The sequence below is a fragment of the Raphanus sativus genome, chromosome 9 (genome assembly GCF_000801105.2).
Source record: "Raphanus sativus cultivar WK10039 chromosome 9, ASM80110v3, whole genome shotgun sequence".
Taxonomy (NCBI): Eukaryota; Viridiplantae; Streptophyta; class Magnoliopsida; order Brassicales; family Brassicaceae; genus Raphanus; species Raphanus sativus.
This window is the reverse complement of record NC_079519.1, coordinates 31,167,965-31,190,444: the sequence shown is the minus strand read 5'-3', so window position 1 is coordinate 31,190,444 and position 22,480 is coordinate 31,167,965. Positions and strand designations below refer to the sequence as shown.

At 36.4% G+C, this 22,480-nt stretch overlaps 4 protein-coding genes, 1 long non-coding RNA gene and 1 pseudogene across 5 annotated transcripts; 2 read left to right on the top strand and 4 right to left on the bottom strand.

Annotated features, from left to right (window-relative positions):
- The first annotated feature begins 870 nt into the window (after positions 1 to 870).
- Positions 871 to 3,966, top strand: LOC108836552 (FRIGIDA-like protein 5; annotated as a pseudogene).
- Positions 3,967 to 4,533: 567 nt separating this feature from the next.
- LOC108824341 (uncharacterized) lies at positions 4,534 to 8,480 on the top strand. Its single transcript, XM_018597753.2, has 3 exons — positions 4,534 to 4,659; positions 4,969 to 5,039; positions 5,125 to 8,480. The coding sequence occupies exon 3, from the start codon at positions 5,181 to 5,183 to the stop codon at positions 8,310 to 8,312; it is 3,132 nt and encodes a 1,043-aa protein (XP_018453255.1). The 5' UTR covers positions 4,534 to 4,659; positions 4,969 to 5,039; positions 5,125 to 5,180; the 3' UTR covers positions 8,313 to 8,480.
- Positions 8,481 to 10,689: 2,209 nt separating this feature from the next.
- Positions 10,690 to 13,188, bottom strand: LOC108827951 (probable protein S-acyltransferase 17). Its single transcript, XM_018601480.2, has 10 exons — positions 12,891 to 13,188; positions 12,696 to 12,789; positions 12,262 to 12,356; positions 12,009 to 12,176; positions 11,858 to 11,930; positions 11,718 to 11,770; positions 11,556 to 11,647; positions 11,412 to 11,464; positions 11,192 to 11,317; positions 10,690 to 11,102 (listed from the first exon to the last, which is right to left on the bottom strand). Exons 1-10 carry the CDS (start codon positions 13,037 to 13,039, stop codon positions 10,827 to 10,829), a joined length of 1,179 nt encoding a protein of 392 aa, XP_018456982.1. The 5' UTR covers positions 13,040 to 13,188; the 3' UTR covers positions 10,690 to 10,826.
- A 63-nt stretch (positions 13,189 to 13,251) lies between these two features.
- On the bottom strand, positions 13,252 to 15,069 carry LOC108827952 (uncharacterized). The gene is made up of 8 exons (XM_056994989.1): positions 14,983 to 15,069; positions 14,671 to 14,931; positions 14,339 to 14,557; positions 14,151 to 14,237; positions 13,939 to 14,085; positions 13,821 to 13,847; positions 13,648 to 13,743; positions 13,252 to 13,563 (listed from the first exon to the last, which is right to left on the bottom strand). Exons 1-8 carry the CDS (start codon positions 15,067 to 15,069, stop codon positions 13,363 to 13,365), a joined length of 1,125 nt encoding a protein of 374 aa, XP_056850969.1. The 3' UTR covers positions 13,252 to 13,362.
- Positions 15,070 to 15,377: 308 nt separating this feature from the next.
- Positions 15,378 to 18,231, bottom strand: LOC108827950 (glutathione synthetase, chloroplastic). Its single transcript, XM_018601479.2, has 12 exons — positions 17,893 to 18,231; positions 17,514 to 17,683; positions 17,342 to 17,417; positions 17,120 to 17,250; positions 16,912 to 17,034; positions 16,731 to 16,811; positions 16,560 to 16,640; positions 16,413 to 16,482; positions 16,208 to 16,329; positions 16,006 to 16,145; positions 15,750 to 15,942; positions 15,378 to 15,655 (listed from the first exon to the last, which is right to left on the bottom strand). Exons 1-12 carry the CDS (start codon positions 18,181 to 18,183, stop codon positions 15,532 to 15,534), a joined length of 1,602 nt encoding a protein of 533 aa, XP_018456981.1. The 5' UTR covers positions 18,184 to 18,231; the 3' UTR covers positions 15,378 to 15,531.
- A 1,209-nt stretch (positions 18,232 to 19,440) lies between these two features.
- LOC108826928 (uncharacterized) lies at positions 19,441 to 20,106 on the bottom strand. Its single transcript, XR_008938426.1, has 3 exons — positions 19,973 to 20,106; positions 19,834 to 19,890; positions 19,441 to 19,755 (listed from the first exon to the last, which is right to left on the bottom strand). It is a non-coding gene; the product is annotated as an uncharacterized LOC108826928 (long non-coding RNA).
- Between the last annotated feature and the right edge of the window lie 2,374 nt (positions 20,107 to 22,480).

The window sequence follows — 22,480 nt, the reverse complement described above, 5'->3', positions numbered from 1 at the left end:
ATATTAAATGTAATATATGAGTTATTGTCATATTCTAAAAAGATTTCCAAAATATAATCAGCATTAAATGTAATTGTCCATGTCATATTTAACCATATGACATGTCATCAATCTTAATAGTCACGTCACAATTTTTTTGTGAAAATAATTGTAGAGAAGACATGTGGCAAATCACTTCTCAAATATAGACTAGGGGATATATATATTTTTTGCTTTAGTTTTCCTTTTTAAAACTAAAGCATGATTTTAATAAGTCAACAAAATATTTCTTTTTTTGTCAACAGTCAACAAAATAATTTAATTACTAAAAATCATTGTTTTGGAAATATAATATTAGAGGGATGTATTCAATTTAGCATTTGATGTGATTTGATTTTTAATGGAGTTTTAGATGATTTTAATAAGTTGCAGAGATTTAGGTGATTTTTGTTAAACTACTCTAGAATATCACCTAAAACAATGGGATTTGAGTTTTATTTTTTTTTAACTAAGAAACTCCACCCAAAGACTCTAAAATCACCTCAAAACTTTAAAATCCCATAACTTAAAATATTTTCAATAACAGTGGATTTCAGAGTACTTTACGAAATGTCAAATTCAATAACATTTAATTTTAAATGAGTTTTTAAAATTCATGTTTGAGTAATAATGCCTGAAATTCTCAGTTGAATACACCCCGTTTAGTTGATTTGGAAATCCAAACAAATATATATAATCTAGCTTCTTTTAATAATTCTCTACACACATTCAGACGCCACAAGACAGAACAGCAGTTAAGACTTCAAAGCAGACGTGAAGATTCGTATGATTTAAAGTTCGTTCGTGTTGTGAATTTTTACGTTTCGTTTCTGTGGTTGTGTTTTTTTTTAAATGGGTGACTTGATGGAGAAGGCAAAGGAATACTCTAGCGCTTGTTGATCTAAGCAAACACAACTTCCACCGAACCCTAGATTCTCTCCAGGAAAGCGCTCATTCTCTTCTCCTGCTCTCCGTTCAATGGAAAGAGATCGAAGGGCATTTCGATTCAACGAAAAGCCTTCTCGAAGAGAAGGTGAAAGAGCTACAAGCACTGGAGGAATCACTCAATGGCCGAGCCGTGGAACTTGAGACCAAGGAGAAGGAGTTTTCTTCGGTTCACGACCCTTTCAAAGCCAAAGTAAACGAGTTCGAGAAGAAGGAGGCAGAGTCTCACTTGGAGCACAAGAAAGAGATGGAGAGAAGGAAGGCAGAGGTTGAAGAGTTTGAGGGGCTTAGAAAGAGAATCGGGTCCATGGAGAAGGAACTAAAGCAACAGAGAGATCTGAGACATGAGTTTGAGCCACTGGTTTCACTGTTGGCTAAAGACACATGCCGCTCCTCAAGTGCTTCAAACGCAACAGGTCTTGAGGATGGTTTGGTTAAGAGAAACCAAGCCTTGGCGAGATTGATTCCGTGTCTGGACCCGGCAAAGCTTGTTTTGGATGCTATACAAGAGTCTTTCAAAGATTTTAATAATGATGGTGTTGTTAAGAGTTGCATCGTTTTGTTGGAGAAACTGATACAGATGAATCTACCTATCACACGTGAGGTGAAGCAGGAAGCGAGTCAACTTGGTATTAACTAAATAAGCAAGGCCAAAACCAATCAAAACAATGACTCGTGGGTGTTATGTTGCTTGTTGTTTCTGGCTGCTTATGGTTTGGTTTCTGTGACTACTCGTGAGGTGCTTTTAATGCTTTTAGAGCGGTTCCTTCTGCATGATCAGGCACCGAACCTGTTTCGGCTTCTGTGGCTACAAGATAGTGTTTCTGGTAATGCCTACTTGACTAGTTCTTGTTTTTTAGAGTTGTTGCCGTTGATCTAAACGTTTTGTGAATTGATGTTGCAGGTGTGGTTGAAACTCTAAAGAACAAAGAAGAGTACTTAGCAGTACTGAGATTCATATGTGAGTTCCGGTTAGCCAAGCTGTGTCCAGGAGGGAGACCTGGAGCTATGTTGGATGAGTATTTGATTTCCTCAGAGAGAGCTGCTCAAGTAGTTTCTGAGACTGGAAACTCAATGGAGGCGCTGGTAAGCTAAACACATACACACACACTCTCTCTCTCTCTCTTGATTTATTCAAACTGTGGCTTAAGATGTGTGCTTCATCTGTGAGAGATGTAAGTTGATCAAGATTGTTTTGTTGTTGTAGAAAGCGAGAAGGGAGAAGATAAAAGCTGATGCAGCCATGGCCCTTGAGTGCATCCAAAAGAGGAAAGCTGAGTCAATGTTCTCTCGTAAGATTCTTAACAAGCTGAGAGCAGTAAAGAAGGGTGGATCGGACCAAAGAGCAATGGAACCAGTTCATAAAAATTCTGAGAGAAGACAGAGGCAGCGTGAAACCAAACGACAAAGATTAACTGAACAGATAACTCCTTCACAAAATTCAACAGGTGTGTTGGTTTCTATGATATCAAACATAGCTCTGTGTGGCTCCATTGAAGAATCAGGAGTAAATCATCAGCAAGATACCAATCCAATTCATCCTTTAAGCACTGAAACTAAGCCAAGCAATCTATGTGGCTCTATTAACCCTAACATCAGTGACATGTTAAGGGCCTTACTAGAAAAGAAACCTCTAAAGCGTGATATCTTCAATGCTTTCAGATGCACATCAGATCCAGCAAAGCTTGTTCTAGACACATCCATGTCTCTGTGTCCTACAAACCCTGAAGGAGGCTACCAGTTCAAGCTGCTGGTTACTTCAGATAGCTGCAACTTATTGTTGGACCAGCTGAAGAAGCGCCATGCTCAAACTGGAAACCCGTTAAAAGGCGATGCAAAGAAACTTGCTGTTTACTGGAGAGACAAGATTACAAAGAATAAGAGTGATGAACTTGAAGTCGTTTGTTTCCTAAAGTTTCTAGGTATCTTTGGAATAGTGTCAGAGTTCAACACCAGTGACCTTCTAAGTCTACTGGAAAATCCTTATTGGCAAACTGTATGTCCTGATCTTTGCCAGTTTCTTGGTTTGGACAATGCCATTACAGGTGATGATGATTCCTTGTTCTTTACTCTCTCTAACCATTGTCAATCTCTCTAAGCATAGAGTATTGAACCATTTTTATTATTGCTTTAATAGTATTGAACTTTATGAACAGGTTTTATTCAAAATCTCATAGAAACTGGCAATCATCTCAAGGCAGTTAACTACATATACTCATTTGGTATGGTCCATAAGTTCCATCCTGTTTCTTCTATTATAAACGATTCCTTGAGGATTACAAAGGAGTCTGCAGAGAAGGCGTTTAGAGACGCAGAGAACGAACCTGCATCACAGGTAAATATTCATGTCCTTACAACTCAAAAGAGAGTTTTGTTGTAACAGCAGCGCAGACTTTACAGGTTGCTGCCATAGACAGGCAGATCAAGTCCCTAAGAGCCGGCATCAAATGCATAACGTGTCACAAACTTGAGTCAGAGTTCCAGCTTGGAGACCTCGAGGAGAGGATCAAGTCCCTTTTGAAGCTTAGAAGAAACGTGTCTGATACGGCAGAACCACCAAGTTTACTAGCAGAGGTTGGTTCTGTCAGCAGCAACAACACACGTTTGGAAAATTCAACGACAGATGTTTCTTCCTCTGCAAGCAAACCGGGTCCGAGAGGACAAAAACGCAGTCAGAGCTCAGTACATGTTGCTTCTTACGCAAGCAATCACTTTCCTGAACATGGCTTTTCCCTGAATCAAAGACTGGTTTGGCCGGTTGATCATTACAGCAGAGGTTTCAACTCTGACTACAATCATAACCAGTGGACACAATCGGAGGGACCTCCTCAGTATCACCAATATAATCAGCAGTATGATCCTTATCACAGAAATCATTTCTAGTGTATTATAGCTTTGCAGAGCTTTTTATGTTTGCAGCAAATTATAATAAGACAGAGATTGATGTTAGAATACACATACATATTAATATTATGATTTGATATAAGTTCCATGGGTGCCGCTTGGGACCATCCTCAAGCTCTGTACATCGCCCTCAATAGAATATATGAACCATGCTCGCCATCACGAGTATATAGGAACCATGCTCATGTTTACATTGCCCTCACGGAAAAATTAGAATTCATTTTTTTTTAATATATTAAAAGATATTAGGACATTTGTAATGATATGTTCTTAATTATGATTATTCTCATGGGTATTCTTATTATTAAACATAGCAAAGAATTAAAAAGTGAAGAAAGAGAATATGAGGATGTTCTCAAAGAAGAGCATTTGGGAAAAACTTTAGAACTCATTAATTAGAACACTTATCATTATTTTATTTAATTGGTTTACTTTTTATTTCAAAAATAAAAATAAAAATTTCTGCTCAATTAAATTGTAATACTATTATTATTTTCATTATTTGAGAACAATTCTATTGCTCTCATGGATAATGATAATGATGCTCTTACAACAGTGTGAAAAAAAAAAGTAAAGTAATTTTTAGGAAGTAAAAAGGTAAAAATTGATTTATTTCCATCAAGGAAAATTAAAACAGAGCGCGACGCCCTTTAAAACTTCTCCGTCTTTAAGATTCCCTCTCTCTCTCTCGTTATCTCGATTTCTCCTCTTCACTCGAAATTAAGGGCTTTTTTTTTTAATTCTTTTCGTCTTCTCCTGAGCAATCTGGCCTTTCGAGCTTCAAGCTTTTAGGTATGTTAAGCTTATGGGTTTTTAGTTTCCCGTCGTCTTAGGATTTATCTTTGCATATCACTGGAAAATTTTATCGTTTCAGAGTTGTTGTTGTTGTGTGGCATCGTCGATGCAAAAAGGTTTTAGCTTTCAATCTGGGCTTCTTTGACAACAAAACCCTCTGCTCTGCTTAGATTCTATTGATGATATCTGCTCTGCTTTGAAAAAAAAAAAATCAGAACTTTATCTTAAAAGATCTCAGCATTTGCAATTAAACAAGACATGACTTATGCTTTCTTCTTCTTACTTTCTGAGATTTTCTGTTTGCAGTTCCAGAGGCTTGTTTATCTGATGAATGCTGGAGTACATTGTTTAAGATCTCAGATCTTGTCTCTTCTATGGTAAGTTGAGTTTTGTCTTTCACAGTCTCTACTTTTTGGGATGGTTTTTAGGAATTGACATTTCTATGGACCTTTTTGTCTGCAGAATAAGATATTTGGTACCCTTTCGTTTGATCTGATATCTGAGAGTTTTAGCTTATAATGGACTGTAACAAGGAAGAGGCCTATAGGGCAAAGGCACTGGCAGAGAATAAGATGCAGAGTGGTGACTTCCCCAAGGCTCATAAGCTTGTTAAAAAGGCTCAGAGGCTCTTCTCAGGTCTTGACAGCTTACCTCAGATGCTAGCCGTGTGTGATGTACATTGCGCTGCGGACCAGAAAATCAACGGTGTTGAGAACTGGTACGGTGTTCTTCAGGTTACGCCATTTTCTGACGATGCTGCGATCAAGAAGCAGTACAAGAAGCTCGCCCTGCTTCTCCATCCTGACAAAAACAAGTTTGCTGGTGCAGAGGCTGCTTTCAAGCTGGTTGGGGAAGCTAACAGATTGCTTGCTGACAGGGAGAAACGGAGTCAGTATGATATCAAGCGAAGAATCTATTCACAGGTTGCTAGCAGACAGGTGAATGCAAACTCTGGTCGACAATTTGGAGCTGCAAACAGTGCTGGTGGCGTTACTGTCAAGAAGGAAACATTTTGGACGTGTTGTGAGCATTGTAAGTATAAGTACTTGGGACAGTATGTGAACTCCAAAATGTATTGTTCCCGTTGTCAAAGATCATTCATGGTCTACGACATTGGGTTTAATGGAGTGCCGCCTAGACCCAGCACTACTCAGAAAGAAGCTCAAAATCAGGGGCCTTGTGGCACTCCTGTGACTAAAAACGTGGAGTCTAATGGTGTTAAACCAGGAAGTGTAGCAGCTGAAGTCAATAAGAAAGAATCTGCCAAAGAGAAGAATGGAGGAGGTGAGAAAAATACTGAAGTAAGAAAAGCCAAAATAGAGGATGAATCGATGAATACTTATGCTGAACCAAGTAAACCCGAGGAAGGTGAGGGAAAGGTGAACCGTACAGATGAGCTACCCAAAGCCGATGGTTTGAATCCCCAACCTGAGGTTACAGAACCAGAAAAGGTCGCATCAACATCTTCTGTACCTGGTGATTCAGTTTCAAAGTCTAGTAGTCAGACACCCTCGGTGAACAGGGACAGAAAAAAGAGGAGAGAAAGTGGTGAGGAGACGACTGAGGTTAGAACAGATTCAAAAGATAATTGTAGGAGGAGGACATCTCCAAGGAAAAGGCAGCAGGTTTCTTGCGCAGAGAAGGGAAGAAGCGATGGTGCTTTAAGCCCTCCCACAAAGATAAAACAAAAGTTAGGTGTTGGATCATCCAAATCTCTTGATTCTTGTGGTTCTTCTGGGCATTCATGTGTTTCTAATGGACAGGCTAATAAAAGGGTGGATTCTGGATATCAAGAAAGCTTATCAACGGAAGACAACGAGAGTGAAGGAAATGAAGCACGTGGAGAAGAGATAGGTGTTACGCAGGATTCACCTGATCCAGACTTTCATAATTTTGAACTGGCAACAAGCTCTTTTGCTGTCAACCAGGTGTGGTCTCTGTATGATCCGACTGATGGTATGCCTCGGTCTTATGCCCGGATTACAAAAGTGACTGAGGCTAAGTTCAAGGTTTGTGTTACGTGGCTTGACCCCTTTGAAAATGATGATAATGATAACTCTGTTCCCGTTGCTTGTGGAATTTTCCAAGATAGGGAGTCTCAGGAAGTCGACGACCGTTTGGTATTCTCTTGTCAGATGCTTCATGTACCTGGTGACAGTAGTAACATCGTTATCTATCCAAGAAGAGGAGAGGTTTGGGCAGTTTTCAGAGGCTGGGATAGCAGTTGGAGTGGTAGCTCAGAGAATCATAAAAGAACTTATGAATATGACTTTGTTGAAGTGCTGTGTGATTTCAGTGACGTGGATGGCGTTGGAGTGGCTTACTTGGGAAAAGTGGAAGGGTTTGTTTCCCTGTTTAGCCGAGATGTGAAGTGTAGAGTTCTCCAACAAGATCAGATTCCACCAAACGAGATGCTAAGATTTTCTCACAAAGTTCCCTCGTTCAAATTGACTGGAAGGGAGAGAGAAGGTGTTCCTCCTGGCTGCTTCGAGTTAGACACTGCTGCGTTGCCAAAAGAGATGTTCAAGGTTGCTAATTCTAATGGTTTGGATAGTGAGATGCCGAATGGTTCTATTCCTGAGGCTTCCAAGGTTGAAGTGCATGCAAAGAAACGTCAAAAACTCAATGACAATCATGAAATGAACTCAGTGAAGAAGTCCAAGAAGAGTGTCAAAGCAGTGCATGACTCGAACCTGCGAAAATCCCCTCGTGTTCTGAGTGAAACAAACAACCAAGCAACTTCAAGTCCAGGCCAAGAAAAAGCTGAGAAGAAGAGTGCTAACCATGATGTGTTTTGTTTTTCTGATGAGACGATGACTATACCAAAGAAACCTGCAAAGGTCACCACTGCAGCTGATTCCTCAAGAATCAGGAAAACACACAAATCCACAGGGAACAACTCAAAGAAGCGTGGGAGAAAGGATGAGTCATTGTCTCAGTCCAGTGGTAATAATGGTTTGTTGAATGGTGCTGAAAAATCCTCAGTTTTAGAGACTCATGGGCCATCCAGTTGCACAACCAGGCAAGAAAACGCTTTTTATAGCTTCGAGAACCAGAGATCCGAAGACAAATTTCAGGTCGATCAAATATGGGCTGTTTACAGTAATGATGACAGAGGGATGCCCAGAAAGTATGCTCAGGTTAAGAGAATCGACACAAGTCCTGAATTCAAGCTACACGTAGCACCTCTAGAGCTGTGTCGTCCTCCAAATCTCATGACACATCCTGTATGCTGTGGCTGCTTTAGGTTGAAAACAGGTACCGCAGATGTTCTTTTACCTAGCAGCATCTCACATCAGATTAAAGCTGTGAAGAGTGGTAAAAACAGATACGAAGTGTACCCAGGAAAGGGTGAGATATGGGCTCTGTACAAGAACTGGAACACTACAGATTGTGCTGAGACTGAAGAAGAACTTGAGATTGTGGAAGTAGTTGAAACCAACGAGCAGAGCATACAAGTGGTGCTATTGACTGCTCAAGTGCGTAACAAGCTTCTCTACAGAAGGTGTTTGGAGTCAGTGGCAGGTTCTGTAGACATTCCAAAGACGGAAGTGAAAAGATTCTCGCATCAGGTTCCAGCGTTTAGACGTGAGAGAAGTGGAGACTACGAATGGTGGGAGCTTGACTCTAAAGCATTAATTGATCTTTAACTCAAAGAAGCTCAAGTCTCTTTCTGTCTGTTATCTTGTCTAGTTTAGAATAGTTTAGAATGTGATGTCAAATTAAAATATGAAGAAAGAGACTGAATATAATATAATCAAAGACAATAAAGTTTGATCAAATAAAGTAAATCAAATGAGATAGAATCATTGAAAAGAGGCCAAGAAAATTAACTGAAGCAAATAAGTGAATAATTCAACCATTCCTCTAATGTGAGCAACTATTGTTCTGATTAAACATTATGTTGCCAAAACATCTTGTTTGTTTTAGAATGTGATGCTAATTAAAACATGAAGAAAAGACTGAATATAATATAATCAACAGAAAAGATATGTGATCAAATCGGGTAAAATAAATGAGATGAAATCATTGAGTAAGATACTAAGAAAAGTAATTGAAACAAATAATCCAACCATTCATCTAATGAGAGTAACTATCGTTATACATTAGGTAGTTAAAAACATATCTTGTTTAGTTTAGAATATGATACTAAATTAAAACATGAAGAAGAGACTGAATATAATACAATCAAGGGAGAAAAATGTTCGATCAGATCGAATAAATTAAAAGAGATGGAATCATTGAGAAAGAGACCAAGAAACGTAATTGAAACAAATAATCCAACAATTCATCTAATGAGAGCAACCATCTTATTATTAAACAATATATTACCAAAACATATCTTGTCTAATTCAGAATGTGATGCTAAATTAAAACATGAAAAAGAGACTGAATACTATATAATCAGGAGAGAAAACATGTTTGATCAAATCAAGTAAATCAAATGGAATGAGATCATTGAGAAAGAGACCAAGAAAGATAATTGAAACAAATAATCCAACCACTCATCTAATGAAAGCAACCATTCGTTATGATTAAACAATATGTTGCCAAAACATATCTTGTCTAATTTAGAATATGATGCTAAGTTTAAATACGAAAAAGATACTTAATATAATATAATCAAGATATAAAAAAATATTTAATCAAATCAAGTAAATCACATGAGATGGAATCACTGAGATAGAGACCAAGAATGGTAACTGAAACAAATAATCCAACGATTCATATAATGAGAGCAACAATCATTATGATTAAACAGTAGTTGCCAAAACATATCTTTTCTAGTTTAGAATGTGATGCTAAAATTTAAAATTTGAAAAAAAAAACTCAATATAATATAATCAAGATAGAAAACCAAACGAGATAGAATTATTGAGGAAGAGACCAAGAAATGTAACTGAAACAAATAATACGATCATTTTTTTAGTGAGAGCAACCATCGTTATGATTAAAAAATATGTTGCCAAAACATATCTTGCTTAGTTTAGAATGTGATGCTAAATTAAAATATGAAGAAAAGACCGAATATAATATAATCAAGAGAGAAAAATGCTTGATCAAATCGAGTAAATAAAAAATTATAAATTTAATGGAAAAACTTATGAATGTTTTTCATTATTTTTTTGTTAAAATATTCACACAAATCTAAATAATAAAATAAGCAAAAAATAAGTCAAATTCAAGTAAATTATAAGAAAACAAAAAACAAGAACGTCATGGAGAATATATTGCCATGTGAAGAAGATAATTATTGTTTTCTATTGCCATAGGGAGAGAATGATCCATCATGGTCACATACAAAAACGTCGTCATTCATTGATCGGTCTAACATATTGCACATTCTTTTTCTCATTGACGTTCCAAACGAAAAACAAGTTATTCATGAAAAAGTTATCAATAATTTTTAAAAATAATAATTTCTCATAAATAAAAAGAACAACCTAATAAGAGATATATATATTTTGTTATTTTAATATTTGATTTCATCAGCAGAAATTAGATAAAAATATATTTTTGGTTTGATTTTTGTTCTCATTACTGGATACTCAGATACTCATTTGATTTCAGTTCAATTTTTGTTCGGTTTATTTTTCGGATTTCAAAAATATAGCAACACTTTAGATACTTGTTAACATCGATTCAATTTTGGATTTCATTTTTCTGTTTGATTTTGATTCTCGATTTGTATGCACATACTTGCTAATCATATCCTTTAAGATCACAAATTAAACTCTGGACCTCTTGAAATATTATAACTATGGAATCAATCTAGAGTGATGTTAAATTAAAAACCAAAAGAAGAGACTGAATATACAATATAATCAAGACATAAAAAAAGTTTGATCAAATTGAAATCGAGTAAATCAAATGAGATGTAATGATTGAGAAAGAGACTAAAAAGTAACTGAAACAAATAATCAATCAATCATGAACTCGCAAAAACTAGAGTCTAAAAGCGAAGTTAAACAGATTGAGAAGGGAATATGATTGTATGAGAGAATGATAAGAAACAATGTGGGAAGATGATTGTCAAAGATCTGTATAAAGCTGTGTAGGTAACTAATAATAGTTTCAATAAACCTTTTTTCTTGAAGTTGAGAAGATATGTAAAACGTTTTGAACTGGGACCTATCTCACTCAACTACATACAAGACTAAAAGCTATTCGGATTTGTGACTTGGTTTCTGGAAAGCTTGTCTTGAAGATAATGGGAAAACAATCTCGGATATGTTCCGGAAGTTTCCTTTATCATACATATTCCTTTTGGCAACGATGGCCTCAGCTTTGGCCTCAGATCTTCTCCAAAGTCCCCTCCATTTGCTCTTTGATGAACGTTCCAGATCAGTGTTGCTCATGCCTGCCTTGAGAGCAGCAGCACTTGCCTTTGCTTCGCTTATCTTCTTCTGCAAACTTATGTACTCTCTCCATTTGAATTTCTATCATCAAACAAACAAACAAACAAAACCGTTAATCGTGATATCACAGTGATGACTCTGGCCCAAGATATGATGAAGTTTCTATTAACCTCATTAGTTGTTGTGTTGGTTAAGCAGAGATTGAGGTGATAGGCGAAGAAGCCAGCAAGGAGGAGAGAAACAAGGGCAAGAAACACCAATAAAAGTATCTGGGTGTTGTATGTACCAACTAGCCACTGTTTCAAAGACAAACCACAAAAAGCCATTAGATTACTCTGTAAGTAGGTAACAAAAGAGAGGAAGATTAAGATCTGTTCAATTGAGACTTACCTGTAAAACACGTGGAGCTAAGCTGCGGAAAGAGTTCTCTATCCCGTAATAGGCTGTTATAGAGAGAATCCATGTACAAGAGCTTCAGATATCAAAAGCTTTTAAGATACTAGTTTGGGACAAGGGGGCTAGTATGCTACTTACTGGTTAAAATATGTACAATGCCAAGTTCTTTTACTCGCCCAGCAAGAATAAACCCAATGGCTACAGCTCCGTATAGACAAAGAATGAAATGCCTACAAAACACTAAAGAACCATTTATATACAAACTATTACCAAGTAGTATCCAATTAGATGAGAGCTTACCATAGAAGAAAGGCCATGAAGTATTTGGTATTCTTTTCGCCAATACAGTTATTCTGCAAGAGGAAGCTTGGTATCAATCACAGTATCAACAAGTAGGGTTAAGAGAGATTCATCAAAGAGCTTTGGGCTGTTGTACAAACCATCCACGCACAATGATGATCAAACCGCGCCACACAACGGTTGCAGATGCTGCAGTGCTTGGATCTAGCTGGTCTGAATGAGAAAGACACTGTCAAGAGACAACATAACTCGAAGCAAGGGAGCCTACTACGGGGTTTTGAATGTACTCACTTTGGAATTTTACAGGTTGGACATTCTTTCTCCGAGTAAATGATATCATCATAAGGGTAAGCAGAAACGTATTGGGAAACATTCTTAGCGTTCACAATCCCTGGGTCACAAAAGCTTGTCAATAGGAAAAGCAGGACGCCAATCACAACAGCTCCGAAGCTCATATACCTAAAAAAAGAAAATAAATTTGAATGATTTTAGAGTGTTATCATACAGAGGTTTAAGAAGATAACAAAGAGAAACAATGACTTACTTGTGAACTTCGCCGATGTAATATCCAGGTATATAAGCAAATGAAGATTTCACAGTTATAAAGTATGTTGATCCAAGAATCAACAGGTATATGATCTGCAACATGTGGAACAACATTTTAAGACACATCAACTATAACCGATAAGGATTTACAAATATCTCTAACGAATGATAATGATCCTCAGCATGCCTGCCATTCCCAATTAGTTATGTTTCCAAGCTTAAAATCTAAAACTTGCTCTCCTCATAGCTCACAGGACTAGCTCAGAACACTTTACTTGAATTTGAAAGAATAACTGATCAAAATCAAATCTTTCACCAATGAATTAGCTACTTGGATTACTCAACTAATCCCAATCCAAAAAGCAATAGCTCTCAATGTGCTCTCACTAATAAACCAAATCAAATCAAAGCAAAGAAGAGACAAGTACTAACTTGCAGGAAAGGATTAGGCCGGTCACAGCAGAAACTCTCAACCGACAGAACAGCGTCCGTACCCTTGGAACCAAACACAAACTCAACAAACCTCCTACATGAAAAAAAAACAACAACAACAACAATAACTAATCCGTAACCGACAGAAAAGTTTATTCACAGTGCAAAAAAAACAGAGGTTTTAAAAGAAGTTACAGTAAGTAATCCCAAGCGCCGAAAGTGAGGAAGTAGTGAATCCATCCAATGGGTGTGCCTTTGAAGATAGGCGAATGTCCACAGAGGAAAGAGACAACCACCGTCAACGTCACCATCCCGTGACACACCAAAACCCATTGTACCTCCATCGAAATTAAATCTCCGATGTTGGGTTTGATCTATTCGTGGATTCGAATCGGAAAGTTGAAATCTTTTTTATTATCCTTTTCTCTAAGAGAATTTTTCTCCAATAATCTAGGGATTTTGAGTTTTGGGGAAAAATCAGAAAGTTGAAATCTTTTTTATCCTTTCTTCTTTTTTTTTCTTTCTTACCGTATCGAATTTTTATGTCTTAGTGAAATGTTGTCTGAACCTTTATTAATGTGTATTATTAAAAACCAAAAAAATGATTTCTTTACATTTATGGAGATGTCAACAGAATCTACCAAGACATAATAATTGTGTGTGTTTTCTAGATATCAGAAGGGTCAATAGAATCTTCAATGACTTGGATACAGGAACCAACAGATTCTCCCTTGGACATAGCCTGAGCAAGCTTGGATCTAGCTACCTCATGGCGACGTAGTAGCAGTATAGTGTTGAGTACTGACCACCTCACCTGAGAGTCTGCTTTCTTCTGTGTGAACCCCAAACTCTTCACCAAACCATCTAACTGTGTTTCCATCAAATACCATTTAGCATGCTACACTTATTATCTTCATGATCAAAAAAGTTAGGTAGAGAAAAGAAATGGGACCTTGCTAATATCGTCAAGACCACCTTCAGCATAACCATAGAGGAGATACTCAGTTGCTACGCCAGCAAGTGCAATGCATGAGAATCTGTTCAGCATCTGCTTACAACTCGTCTTGTTAGAGGTCTGTGAAGTTCAAAAAAGTTTATGACTATGAAAAGCAAAAGAAAACATACCGTGGCTGAGACTTTTCCAGCATTGACCTGCGTTTTCAGGTTGAGAAATAAGTATTACAAAAACTTTGGTTTTTGAATGAGAGAAGAAACAAAGAGAGAGGTTATGTGTGTTGTGTACTTCTTCAAGGAACTCAAAGTCTACAAAGGCTGAGCCAGCTTGAATGTTGAGAGATCCTTCTTTCTGTAAAGCTTCAAGACTTGAGAGCGTGTATCCTCGTGGGAGGATACCGACTAAGTAAGCCACCAAGAAATGACCTGCTTCATGCTGCATTTTAGAAGATTCTCAGCTCTCACAGTATTGTTCAATGATAATGTTGATAGGTCTCTTACTTGAACAACTCTGTTATGGTAACGTTGACTGAACGTATGACCAATTGTATCAAGAACCAAACTCCCAATACCACCATTAAATGAGACCTATATAGATAAGAGGGTTGCAAAATTCATTAATGGTCTATGAAGAGACAAAGTGTGTGAGCGTTTCATCTGAACTCAGAGCTATTTGATTTAGAGGTTACCAAATCCAAAGTCCAGAGGAACAAAAGACCAAGAGAGATATAGAAGAGCTGTTGAGAGCTCAAGTCTAAGGCTCTCCAAGCAACTATCCCTCCTGAGACACCAGCTATCTGAAGGTTCTTCTCGATGGAACCAAGTGTTGCATCTGTTGGGGAGAGTAGTGAAGCTGCGTTTATGCCATTCAGTTTCAGCTCATCCAATGTGTAGAGTCTCTGAGGCACCTAGAAACACACACATCCAAGCATCAAAATCTAAATGATTGCATTCCAAGGGACCAAGAATCAAAGCTAAACCTAATCCAAGCATCAAAATCTTGACACATTACACAACATACCTGTCTTGCTGCTCCGAAACACCGAAGCCCACCAGATTTTCCTTGGAGATCTTTGACAAGTGACAAAGCAGCTCTCTCGTTTCCACTAGACAACTCAGAATCCAATTGCTCCAACACTTGTCTTCTTTTCAACAACCCTGTTTCAGATGAACCAACAACTATGCATCTGTAGTAAGCCCTAGGGAAGACTATATACTTCTGTGAACATTGAGCTAGTCCCACACTGTGAAACAACATAACCAATTCAGCTACAAAGTAAAGCTAATACTGATTCAGATGAAGTATTCATCAAATGGGACTCAAAGTTAGGGCCTTTTTTTTTCTTGGGTTATTAGCAGCAGCGAATATGAACCATTGGTTCTGGATAAAACAACTTTCGTTGAGTATCATATCAACCATTGGTTACTGGAACTATTCAGATTTTCGTAAAGTTTTCAGTTAATTCGGTTAATAACTGCTATGCTAGCCGTCTTCAGTATAACATTTTATGGTTCTCAATTAAAAATAAAGTATTTGTGTGTGGAGGATATTTGTAAACTAGTATGCAGTGGATACATAAGTAAACTAGTTTACAAACAATGTTTCACTTAAGTCTTAATACATTGTAACTCGGATTGACATCCTTTTATGGGCTCAACTCTATAAACACATACATCTAACAAAGCTCAAATAGAATTGTAGAAGCATTTCTATATGCTTTGTTCAAATAATTTTAAAGAGCTCTGTCTAATCTTGTTTTATAGATCTTCATGAATCAGTACACAAATCTTAAACAAGCAAGCAGGAAGACTAAAGAAAAAAAAGAAAATGAACCAGCATAAACATGAATCAATCAGGATGATTAGTGAATGTGATCCCATCTCAATTCAGATAAATGCTGTCCAATACAGCATAACCAGCCGCAACACCACCTTCATCTGATGAAGAGACCTTAGTGCGCATCAGATAACCACTCTGCTCGTTTATTATGACTCTCTCCTTGTTCCTACACAGTTTCATTTGCTCAAAGATTAAGCCACAGATAAAGTAGAGACTGAACAAAAACATACCAAACTCTTCTTCTTTCTACTCTTCTGTACCTGAGGTAAGCCCCATAGACTCCAAGTTCTGATATAGCTTGATCTTTATGGTAAACACCGTCTCGCAGCAAGAACACGTTTGACACTTTTGGGAAGATCCTCTGCATTAGGATGTATGCAGCGTTTTCTTCCTCTCCTTCTCTCTGCAACCTCAGAAGATTCTCCCTCACATCATCTCCATAGATATTGTTACCTGAAAGAGAATCCACGCTCAGAATAAGACAGAGAAAAAGTAGAAACTCAATTGGATTCTAACCTCCTCCTTCTCTCTGAGGCTTCATGACAAACAACTCCGGTTTTCCAATAGCTTTCTTGATGATTTCTTGATCGTCCAAGCTCCAAAGCCCAGCAAAGCATTTCCTCAGCTTAGCTATGTCATCTTTGTTGTCCATAAACCTGTTTTAAAACAGCTCTTCAGTTTCAGCATCTCTGCAAAGATAGAAACTGATCCATTTTACCTCTCGAGAACACCTGGTTTAGCGAGTTCTTGCTGGATTTTCTTGGTGCCAGCTAAGTGATAAGCTATAGAAGGGCACTTGACAGCTGAGGACTGCTCTATAAGCAACCTAGCATTCCATTCCTTCAAAATCACAACATCAATTCATAGCTTTCTTAAAAAAAAAAAGTCAAGCCACAAGATGAGAAAGAAGATAGTTAACTTACTGATTCAGAGGGATAATCTCTAGGAGTATAGCCTGATCTGTAATAAACCACCGAGACTGCTTGGCCGCCACTGCCAACAACAAAGACTATGTAAACACTAAACATAGTTTTCAAGAACAAAAATAGCAAATGCAGACAACTACTTACACAATAAGAGTACCGTCCTCATGTACACGCCCTTCATTTTCAACTTCCGCTAAAGACTTCCTGATGGTTACTATATTGTGCGTGCTCTGAAGTTAAGGAAGAACTAACAACACAGTTTTTGACGGGACAAACATAGTATTAAAAAGTCTTAAGTTGATTAAAAGAGGATATTTTTCTCTCAATACACTGCTTAGCCAATGTTGATCGTACATGTTGCGCTCATCAGGCTGCACAACGACCATAACAACCGCTCTGAAGCAAAGACAAATGATATCTTTAAACACTATTGGGAACTAGGTAGTTGGTTCTTGATTCCATTACAGTAAAAAAATGTTCTTTGTCTAAGACTAACCTTGGGTTATTGTACTCCAACCAAGCTTTAGCCATTGCGTCAGCAAACTGGATCGTGGATGCATTTCTAGGTACACGTTCAGAGTCTAGCCCAAGATGATCACCATGAGATCTAAGCAATGACCTGCAAACAAAGAAAAGAAGTAAGAAAAAAATGTAACCTTTTACCTAACTTTTGTCTGTAAGATGCATTCAGAAGATGGACATACTGGTGTAGCTTGGTAACAAGAGGACCAAAGCCTGGAAAGGAACACGAAATAGTGTTCATCTCTATCTGAAGAAGCGATTTTGTTTGCTCGTCAAGCATATAATCTGACCGGTGTAAACCTAAACGAATGTCCTGCCAACGCAAACACATCCAAATGAATGAACTCCAGGACGTTGTTACCGTGTAACAGAGATTAACATGAGGTCAGAGATAATGTAAAGACCTCTCTCTTGTTGCTTTCTAGCATCTTGGAATGAATGTCAAGAAGTCTAGATGTAAAGACATCAGCTTTTTTCGTTCTACAACATTAAAAAGAGAAATCAACCAATCAAATCAAAAAAAGGGCATGGTTTTGTACAAAGACAGCTACTTTGGAATGTAAATGCTAAACCAACCTGGAGAGACTGTCTTGTATGAATTTGCCATCCAAGCTGATCCGATCAACCAACTCGTTGAAGATGGGAGCAACTTCACAAGCTTGGTTCCAGTAACTTTCAGGGAATGGAGTCGGTAGCAATGCAATGGGGGCGTGCATCATCCCAACCCCTGGAACTGTTCCTGATTTCTGTAAAATCAAAAACAGATTCCATCCATCAAATTTGTGATCATCAGATTAGATTCAAGACGACAACAATGACCAATCAGCTATAAAACGACTCATAGAGATTCAAAAATTTTGACTTTTTGTCGGAACGAAAGACCAAACTCCTTTTTTGTCTGATTAGAACATCAAAAGCAGGAACTTTGAGAGAGTGGAGGGGGGAACTAACTAACCTGATGAGTTTTGTCACCGACGACAAGGCCGTGAAGGGAAGACCAAACGAGAGCATCGTAGACCAGTTTCTGAACAAACCCATCATCGAGCTTTTCGAAATCGAGAATGGGTTTCGGTGATTCCATCGTTAGTGAGCTCACGCACCTTAAAGGTGCAGGCTTTCTCGGATTTAAAGGGGACTGGATAAGGAAGCTTCTTGGAAAGAGATTAAGGGGGGAAGAAGACAAAGCAGTAGTGGCAATGAAAGTGGAAGAAGAAGAATAAGACAGAGAGGAGCAGCCACCGACCATTTGCAAATTAGCTTTTTGGAAGATGAGATCACATCTCCGTCAAACTAAGATCACTAATTACTTTTTCCCCTCTCTCTTTTTTATTCCTCGTGGAATAATATAGTCTTTTTTTTTAATATTCTGAGATATCTTTCAATCTGTCAAAGAAATCAATTTGAGATCAAATTCTTTGATTAATTGATTTTAGTTTTTTTTTTGAAGTATTTCCTTCATTTTCAAAATTATCCATATTCTTTAAAAAATAAAACTATATTTATATTTTTATTAGCTGGTAAAGATAAATTGTGAATTTTGAAAATAGTAATTATGTTTACTAAATTTTAATTGAATAAAATTTATGAAAAAATAGGTAACCATAAAAAAATAATTTATTTATAGTTAAAAAATTTTATGTTTTTAATATGTGTGAAAACTCTAAGTATTCATTTTTGAAACGAATTAAGTATTTTATAAAATTATCTTTTATGTGTGTTTAAAAGTATTTTATACAGTGTTGGTATAACATAACAAATTTTAACTATAAATGGATAATAAAATTTGTCAAGTCAGAGAGATGTTTATTCAGCACTGTCCATTTATTTAAATAAATAATAAACTCAAAAAAAAATTGTTCTCCAACCACATCTACTAAAGAACCACTGTTTTGGCAAACATTTAAAACCTTTATGTTTCATGAAGTGGTTAGGTAGGTATGACTGACTGGTTAGTAGTTAGTTGAAATTTGTCTTCTTATCTGTAGGAATTGAATTTGAGAGATACATTAAGCAGTGATGCAAGGAAAAAAATATTGAAGTGTATGCGGACATTTTGGATATATGTATAAGAAAATCTGTCTTTTTGTGAAGTGTAAGCAGTTTTTTTTTTTTTTTTTTTTTTTTTTTTTTTTTTTTTTTTTTTTTTTGTAACCGGGCTTCGTAGCCTGGTGGTAATGGAACCTCAGCTGAGGTGCCCGCCACCCAGCTTCGAAACCCGGCCACAGCGATTTAACATCCTTACTGCTGGGGCGCTGGACCCCTTCGGGGATATTTGGGAAAGTGGCTGCCCAGACACCAGAGATACCAAAAAAAAAAAAAAAAAAAAAAAAATCTGTCTTTTTGTTTTTCTCCACATCACAGCTCTTATCTTTTAAAGGTCCCACTACTTAAAAGACAGTATGTTACATTGATAAAAAAAACAGTATGTTACACTTCTAGCCAGATCAAATATAAGCGATAGAAACAACAAAACCTTTCTCTGTTAATGGAACTACCGAAAAAAAAAACAGAAAACTGGTTTGTCTATTTCTGATTGTCTTTGAACTTATTAATGATTTACCTCGCAGCTCTGGGGCCTAGTCAGAAAACATTCAGGCTTACATTGCAAAGAGAAAAGTAGAAGAAAGCCAATTTGTATAGAGAATGCTGACTAGCAAAAAATCAAAGGGCAGGTTGGATTTTATCTTTTGTTGGAAGTTCAATCCGGCCACTGTCGCCAGCAAGCTCCTGTATGGAACAGAGACTTCTCAAAGACCCAGATGTCACTTACAAGCACCTCTACAAGCAACAAACTTGTAGATTACCAATTAGCTGTGGCCTAGAAACAATCATAGATTTCTCTTGATGCCTCTATTGCAAAGTGAAGTGAAAGAAATGAATTCAAAGTATGCTTTACCTCTTTTTTCTTGTCTTCAGCTACTACACTCCCTTTCAAATCATATGCTTCAAATTTCTAAAGATAGAAAAGATCTCTAGAACTCAGTACAGCTTCAAATACACTAGAAACAAACTGATGACTTAGAGATAACACTGACCTGCTTTGTCAGAAACTCATGTGTCAGCTGTATGAAAGCTTTATCGAGGTCCGCCCTGTCAATGCCTATCTGAGTTGTCGTCAAAAGAATGAAAAAAAAAAAAACAAGTGTCAGCTTGTTGCTTCAGATTCAACAACTGTATAGGCTACATGAATATAGGCCTACATTTAAAGTTTTGTATCTGTATATGGGCTACATGAACATAGGCCTAAATTTTAACACTGTTAGGCTTCTATATGGCCCTATAATCCTCCAAGCTTGACACGGGCGAAATCTTGGGGGCTAGTGAGAACTCAATGGTATTGTGTTAGTGAAGTAGTAAACCATTTTGGTAGAAGATGTTGCTTATGTCACTAATCCTTACGTTCTTATCAGTCTAGGCGCAGAGGTAATCTATGATACGTCATGTCATTTGTGATCCAAAATGCAGACACCGTCAGTGCGTTCGTGGCACTTATTGATCGAGTGGACATTTCCATCACCGGTGACAGCAGAAGTTAGGCTTCACTTCGACCTATTACCGTATATGCATTCTCGTATGGCCGCTTAAGCGTCAGGCTCTTTTCAGTTTCCTCCAGATATAATGTGTTTCTGTTAGAACAATGTAGTTTCTTTGTAACTGAAACTAAAGATCTTGAATAGTTAATGTAAACTTTTTTTGGACATGGTATTTAGTTTGGTTAATTAGGTCTGAAAGGTGGTGGTATAAATCGCGCGTTTCAAGCGGTTATGGCAGATCAGCTTAAGGCTTAACAAAACAACTGCTAAATGCACCTTTTTGATACCTAAGGCTAAAGCTCATTTTGCAGTTTGTTTTTATTTGGAGAAAACTCATCTATCATATTAAAAGTGAAGTACAAATAAGTACTTACCCTGATTTTTTTTTATTATTTACGATAGATGCCACTAAGCTTATAATCAATCGTTTTATAACATTGCTAAACCATCTCATTAAATTTGACCCGGCGATAACTCGAAACCAAAATCACTGTGACCGAAGAAGTATTCATACGGCCCATCAATTTTACTTCCTTAATATTTTAGAACAATATAAAAAACAAAGCTTCTCATATTAAGAAGCCCAATTAATTAACAAATGTCCAAGTTTAAATCCAGTATAATTATTTCGAAAGCCCATTTTCAAATCAACTTTAGTAACAACTTTTTTAAAAAATCAATTACATGACAAATATTAATGAATAGTTAATGATAAATATGTAACTAAGTATACAACTGTTCACATTTCTACGCAATGGTGGTCAAGGAAATTTAATATTATCATCACTAAATTGTGGCAAATACAAATTATAACAATTTCTATAAATCGGTTATGTAATAAAAAAAAATTAGTTAAAGTTAAACAAATTTCCATAAAGTTAAAGAATTAATATATTTAGCAGAAAAAACAAAATAAAATATTTAAATTTACGGTTAAAACATTTTAATATAAAAGTTATTATCATCATTAAATTGTGGCAAATATAAATTATAACAATTTCTAAAAATCGGTTATGTAATAAAAAAAATTAGTTAAAGTTAAGCAAATTTCCATAAAGTTAAAAAATTAATATATTTAGCAGAAAAACAAAATAAAATATTTACATATACAGTTAAAACATTTTGATATAAAGTTATATGTAATGTTATAAGTTCTTATATTTTGTTAACAATATATTCTATATATATATATTATTCATTTTAAAAAAAAAATGATACTCGTGCAGGCGCACGGGTCAAGGCTAGTTCACACTTATGACATGCACAATGATATATGTCTACTCTCTGCTAGATCACATGACACATAATTTTTTTTATCATAGACCAATAAGACTAAATTTTATTTTTATATTATTTATCAAGGATTTGTTGTTTTAGTATATTCAATAAAAAACCTTGCAGTGATTTCACCAACCCATATTTTAATTTTATATTATTTATCAAGGATTTGTTGTTTTGTCTTACTTTAATTCGTCTCATTTGTGCTTCCGTGAAACATCAGTGGCATTGGCATATTCTCTAAAATGATTGATTAAAATATATAGTTGATCAAACCTGCACTACCATAAACAGATCTAAATTGTGTAAGAAATTAAATTAACAAAGACTAAAAACGAAAGACTAGATAAGATTTGTTAATTTCAAATAAATAACAAATAGAGAGCGTGCCAAGATAGAGAGCGTGGGTCAATGAGTTCAAGATTAATTAGCGTTGCGCCGTTGTCATAAACAGATCAGCACTACCATAAACAAATATAAATGAGTGAAAGTAGTTAAGTTAAACTAACAAAGATTAAAAACTTAAAGCACTAGAAACGATTGTTACTTTCGAATAAATAACAAATAGAGAACGTGGATTTATTTGTTCAAATTAGAGCTACTATAGACAGATCAGTACTACCATAAACAAATACTAATTTTGTGTAAGAAGTTTTAAAAGATTTTCATCAAGAAGTTAAATTAGCAAAGACAAAAATATACGCACTAAGAAGATTCGTCGCTTTTAGAAAA